At 35.8% G+C, this 6000-nt stretch overlaps 1 protein-coding gene across 4 annotated transcripts; it reads left to right on the top strand.

Annotated features, from left to right (window-relative positions):
- Nucleotides 1-295: 295 nt before the first annotated feature.
- On the top strand, nt 296-4898 carry LOC137028056 (uncharacterized). 4 transcript variants are annotated; one of them, XM_067396769.1, is made up of 6 exons: nt 296-423; nt 820-1140; nt 1318-1623; nt 2123-2431; nt 2851-4508; nt 4592-4898. In XM_067396769.1, exons 1-4 carry the CDS (start codon nt 366-368, stop codon nt 2305-2307), a joined length of 870 nt encoding a protein of 289 aa, XP_067252870.1. In that variant the 5' UTR covers nt 296-365; the 3' UTR covers nt 2308-2431; nt 2851-4508; nt 4592-4898. The 4 variants fall into 4 exon arrangements, with proteins under 4 accessions (XP_067252870.1, XP_067252872.1, XP_067252871.1 ...); XM_067396771.1 differs by adding an exon at nt 1788-1905 and having other exon boundaries at nt 2851-4898; XM_067396770.1 differs by having other exon boundaries at nt 2851-4666; nt 4764-4886.
- The last annotated feature ends 1102 nt before the right edge of the window (nt 4899-6000 follow it).

Raw genomic sequence — 6000 nt, 5'->3', positions numbered from 1 at the left:
ACGAGTGAGGTCGTATGAATTCATACAGTTTAGCCACCTCATAAAATACGTACAAATTGCCGTGAGATCGGGTTGGACAGAGACACATTACCAAACCTTTTTATTTCTGCTCGATTTCCTCTAAACTTTGACTTATATATACAGCTTCAGCTGACCTGTGTTCTGATCGCCTGAACTTTACTTTTCCCTGTTTTTTTGAGTTTGAAAGTCCAGGATCAACAAAAGCTTGTTGATTTTCGTGATGTAAAAGAGGATGAACGTCTGAGAGTAAACTGTTATAGAGGTCAGGGGAGGATTCACACACAACCAGATAAATATCACAGTCCAGTCGCGTTTCAGACATTTTAAGTGTTGCTACTGAACCGATGAAGAAAATGTTTCTGAAATTAGTTTTGCTCTGTTTGTGTTTGTGGCGTCTGGATGGTGAGTTTAAATGTGTTTTTATGATGTAAGTTGTTTCTGTTCTGGTACCATGTGATAAACTTAAATTAGTCAGAGAGGATCAACATTCACTGTTATTCTCTTTTAGAAATACTGTAATTGAACTGTGATTTTTCTGTGAGATTAAATCTGGCAAATTATATCTAATTAGTTCAAATTCTAAGATCTTCTTTGTGTAAAATTCTACTGTTTCTTCTTTTCTTTTTTATTTAATTAATGGTCCATATAAAACTCATTTCTACAACATTAGGCATATTTAGTGTTCATGACGCTGCAGAATATTATTCACTGAACACTTAAATTATTAAAAGTATTTTAATGAAGGCTTCATCAAACCAACTTCAAGTTGTTTAAAGCTTTAATCTGTCTCTTCTTCAGGTGTGTTCGGTGGTGTTAAAGTGAAGTCAGTGAAGGAGGGAGATTCAGTCACTCTAAACTCTGATCTTACTGAAATAAAGAATAATGATGTGATTCAGTGGAGCTTTGTAACCACTTTAATAGCTGAAATCAATGTAACGGCCGACAGCTTCACTGTATATGATGATGATGAATTTGATGAGACATTCAAAGACAGACTGACGCTGGACAAACAAACTGGATCTCTGACCATCACAAACATCAGAATTGGAAATGCTGGATATTATAGACTATATTATAATTCCAACAGTGTGAGCAAGATATTTCTTATCACTGTCTTTGGTGAGTTAAATATCAGTTTCAACATTTTATGTTTTAATCACCAGATATAGATTGTTTATGATATTGTTTTATTATTATTATTAAAAATATAAAATTATTTTCTTTCATAAACAATCAAAGTTATGTAAAAGTCTCTCTTTGCTACAGTTTCCGTTTGTTCTCTATTTGATGATACAGTTGAAATATCAGTGAAGGAGGGAGATTCAATCACTCTAAACACTGATTTTATTTATATGATGGAATTTGATATGATTCAGTGGAAGTTTGGAGATGAAGACACTTTATTAGCTGTAGTCGATGAAATGAACGACGGAACCGCTGTTCATGATGATGTTCTTGATGGGAGATTCAGAGACAGACTGAAGATGCACAAAAAAACTGGATCTCTGACCATCACAGATGTCACAACTGAACATACTGGAGTTTATAAACTACAGATAATTGGAAGAAACTATCCGAAGACATTCAGAGTTTCTGTCAGTGGTGGGTAGAGATTATTTATCCTGTACTTCAAGAATTGTTGAATCATTTTCTAGTTTAAAATGACAGATCATTGCATGAAGAATCCTCTAGACGGGGTCTTGTCATGTATGATGAAGCACACGGGAAGACAGCATTGTTTTGTCTGATCATGTTTGTTCGCCCAGGATGATGATGCTGAAGATAAAAATACAGTGTGCGTCTCACACTTTTGAGCGCTGATAAGAGAGTCGGACATTTTAAGAGCAAAATCCTTTCATCAGTGACGGGTGATTGCGAAACAAGGTTTGAAACCTTTGTGAATCATTTATTTTAAACTGGATATTTGGATTTCAGTAAACAAGGCTTCATTCAGAGATTCATTCAAAATCACCATAAAGATGCAATAATTAATTAAATGTCTGTTTTGTTGCGCAGATATTATTCATTTTAAATTTCAGACTGTTGACTTCAGTTATTTAAAAGTCTCAATCTTGTTGTGTTTGTGTGTTTGGTGATTCAGATGAAGTGAAAGTGTCAGTGAAGGAGGGAGATTCAGTCGCTCTAAAAACTGATCTTACTGAAATGAAGGATCAGAACATCTGTCTGTGGACGTTTGGACCGAACAAATCACTCATAGCTAAACTGAATAAAAAGCTCCGTGAGATCTTTCTATATAATGGTCCTGATGGGAGATTCAGAGACTGACTGAATCTGGATCAGACTGGATCTCTGACCATCACTAACACCACAACTGAACATGCTGGACTGTATGAACGGACTATCAGCGGAAACAGAGAGATCAGATACCGATTCAGTGTTTCTGTCTCTGGTGAGTCACGATTACGGTATCGTTTGTGCTGCCAGCTTCACAATAATAAAGTATTTTTACACAAATATTTATTTAATAAGTATTTATAAAACAATACCAATCTTGCAGTTATTGAAGCACTTTCTTTACACATTATTGTTTATATTTAGTCTTTCATTTGGTCATTTTTGTTTTTCCTCTCTCACAGTGCAATCTTGCTAAATTTGTGTATTTATTGAGCTGATCTCTGTCATAATACTCCCTGATTTATATCCCATAATCCTATAATCTGCTCATTTGACACTTATAATGATGTTCAAGTCCAGTTCATTATCAGTCATCATGATGAATTTCTGTCTGTATTATATTTCATGAATCAGGTTTTGCATCTGTAACATCAAGTTTATTTTTCTCCTTTTGTGTTTGTGTTTGTCTGACAGGAATCTGAGGTGACGGAGGAGACGTACACGTGTTTCAGATCAGAACAATGATCAAACTCTGTGATTCTGTTTCTCACTAATGAACAACTGCATCTGCCTTTACAATCTATTACTGTTTCAAATATAATCTGATTTGTTTTCTCATTTATATTTCCACACAGTGATCTTTAATGAGTTTATTGTGATCCTGTATGATAATTACTGTAGATTATCAACGAATGCTTTAATTAGGCCTATTTAGTATAAAAAAAATTCTCTATATGTAGCTGTCTGCACACATGAATGAAGTTTTCTCCAAAATATATCACACTGTTCTAGTGGATTTTGGATATTTTAACCCAAAAATCCTGCATATTGTGCCTTTAAATAATACAGTTACAACTTTTGATTTTAATAATGTATTATTACATGTTGAAATTAACTAAGATTATTAAATGCTTTAGAAGTCATTTCCATTGTCAGTTTGTTAACTAATGAATTAAGTAATAAAGCTTTACTGTAAAGTGTTATTGAAAAATAATAAATAAAAACATTTTCACTTAATATCTAGAGCATGTTGCAGTCCAGATTAAAATATAAAAATAATGACATTTTTATATAAAAATGACGACATGTTTCCTGTAAACGGTGTGTAACGGGTTTGAGATACGTTTTCTCTTGTTTGGTGGGTGTGTCAAAAAAAGTCAGCACAATCAGCATCAACATGTATATAAACCACGCGGTATTAAAGAGACAGCGCGCACAATGTTTATTTACATTAAAGGCAAAATAAAAGCTCAAGTATAGATCTGGAACTTCTTTAAGTCTGTCTAAATATCATTTAGTAATTTCAATGTCTTCTGGTCCATATCCTTTCATTAGGAAGGTGTGCTAGACACTGATTAATGTAATGTAAAATATTATTTTTATTACAATATCAGTCAAGTCAAGTCACCTTTATTTATATAGCGCTTTTTACAATGTAGATTGTGTCAAAGCAGCTTTACATTGATAACTGGTACATAATTTTGGTTTCACAGCAGCTCTTAAAGAATAGTGTCAATGCAGGCAGATCAAAAGCACTGTTGAGTATCAAATGTCAAGTCAAATATCAAGTGTCCCCAACTAAGCAAGCCAAAGGCGACAGCGGCAAGGAACCCAAACTCCAACAGGTGACATCAGGTGGCAATCAGGTGTTAAAATGGAGAAAAAACTTACTTTTCTCCTTTTTTTTTTTTTTTTAAGTAACCATTTTTTCCTTATTCTTATTTCTATTTGTAATCACTCTGGGTTACATAAGCAGAACAGCTTAACCAGATTTGGTTGTAACATCTGACTGTTCCAAGCAAGTGGTCATGATGGAAATGATTGTCCCTTGTGTGACAGTATGAATGAGGTAAGGCTGGTGATTGACGCTCATGAGCACCAATCAGCAGCGAGTGGGCACTATTTCAGGGCTGGTTGGTTGCAGCCTGGGATGCGTCACGTCCGGATCCCCCCCCTTTTTCTGTTTTGTTTCAGCGGTTTCAGGTATGTGCTGTTAGCACGTAGCATTTTGCTAACTGTTTATTATTGCTTGTTGCACTAATAGCTTGCTTATTGTACACCAGCCTGTCTTTTCATCGGTTTGTGTGTTTCTCCGGATGCTGTTTTGGATGCGATTACTGCCCTCCTTTCAGGTATGAGGAAGTTTTATTGTAAGCTAGGTCTCGTTTCACTGAGGGGCGGGTGGTTTGATTAATGTGCAGTCCCTGTACTTCAGTTTTACCAGCGGGTTATTTGAAGGCTGTGTATCCTGAGCAGTGAACTGATTGTAAAACTCGTCTATCCGCATTTGGTAAGTTTTGTTGGGTTTACGGGGGGGAATTTCGGTGTGTGATTGTGCAATTAATAGTAACCCTGTTTTGTGTTTGTATCATTCACGCATGCTATAGGATTCTCCCTTTCGTCCTGGGCGATTATTATTGCAGCTCGGTTCTGTCTCCGCAGCGCGCCGAGCGAACGATATCGGATTACAACTATTTAAAGGGACTTCTGCTGCTGCCGTCTGGTTTCTGTGATTGGGTTTAACTGACTTTTTTTTTTTGTTTATTTTGGGGTGGACGATCGTACATTTATTGGGGCTGGCCTAAGGACGACGTGGCCGCTCCTTCGAGTCCTGTTTTCCTCAAACCTTTAATAGTTTTTCGTTTATTTTTGTGTTTCTTTTGCAGATTTGTATACGGTGACTTGTACTGTGTTGTGGTGACTGTTGCCCATCGTGTTACGGTGGAATTGTGACTGTAATTTGCTTTTCATTTATTTCTGTTTGAGATTTATTTATTTTGGTTTTGCTTTCTTTCAGGAGCTGGGGTCCCACGGGTGAAAGATCTTTTTGTGGTGGTGGTGCTGCTTCAACGTTTGCCGTGTGACACTTTTGAAGTGTACGAGTGTGTGATCTGAGTTCACGGTGGGGTGTGTGTGGAAGTGTGCTTTTGGATAACTAGCGCTGGTGATCACTCCGGTGGGTAACCCCAGCCCTGTAATTATATTATATTGTTTAGTTTATTTGGAAGTTGTGTAAATTGGTTTTGTTTAATGTTTCTTCTTTCTGGTTGTTTTTGTTATTTGTGTAATTGTCTGTCACTGGACCTTTTTACCAGTGAGGACATTCCCTTTTTGTTAAGGTTGTTTTTTGTAATTTGGTATAATTTAAGTTTGTGATTATTTTTGTGTGCTGTTTTTGTCTTTTTGAAATTTCATTTTGTGTAAATTTATTTTGCAGTGTCACTGAGAGCTGTTATGAATGGTACTATATCATTGAGTCTATTTTAAGTGATTTTTCTATCTTGAATTCAAGTTGTGAATAAATTTTTGTATTTTTATATGATGCCCACGTTTCCTGCCTACATTATTTTTTTAAGAGAATCGAACCTGTGTGACCTAATAACAAACTTTGGGGTTTATTTATATTTCCTGGGTGAAACCCTCCCAGGTGGCGTAGTCGAATTTTCTACAAGTAGTCAAACTTGAGCTTGTGTGTGCGTTAACCTGTACCGCTTTCTCGCCACACTTGGGAAAAGTTTGTAATCAACAACTGTTTTGTAAAGCAGTCATAATTTATGTAACACACAAACAATAGTATGTTTCAATGATAGCACTGTATTTTGTCACAAGAACAGCATGAATGTT

The sequence above is a fragment of the Chanodichthys erythropterus genome, chromosome 10 (genome assembly GCF_024489055.1).
Source record: "Chanodichthys erythropterus isolate Z2021 chromosome 10, ASM2448905v1, whole genome shotgun sequence".
Taxonomy (NCBI): Eukaryota; Metazoa; Chordata; class Actinopteri; order Cypriniformes; family Xenocyprididae; genus Chanodichthys; species Chanodichthys erythropterus.
This window is presented reverse-complemented; position numbering and strand designations above follow the sequence as displayed.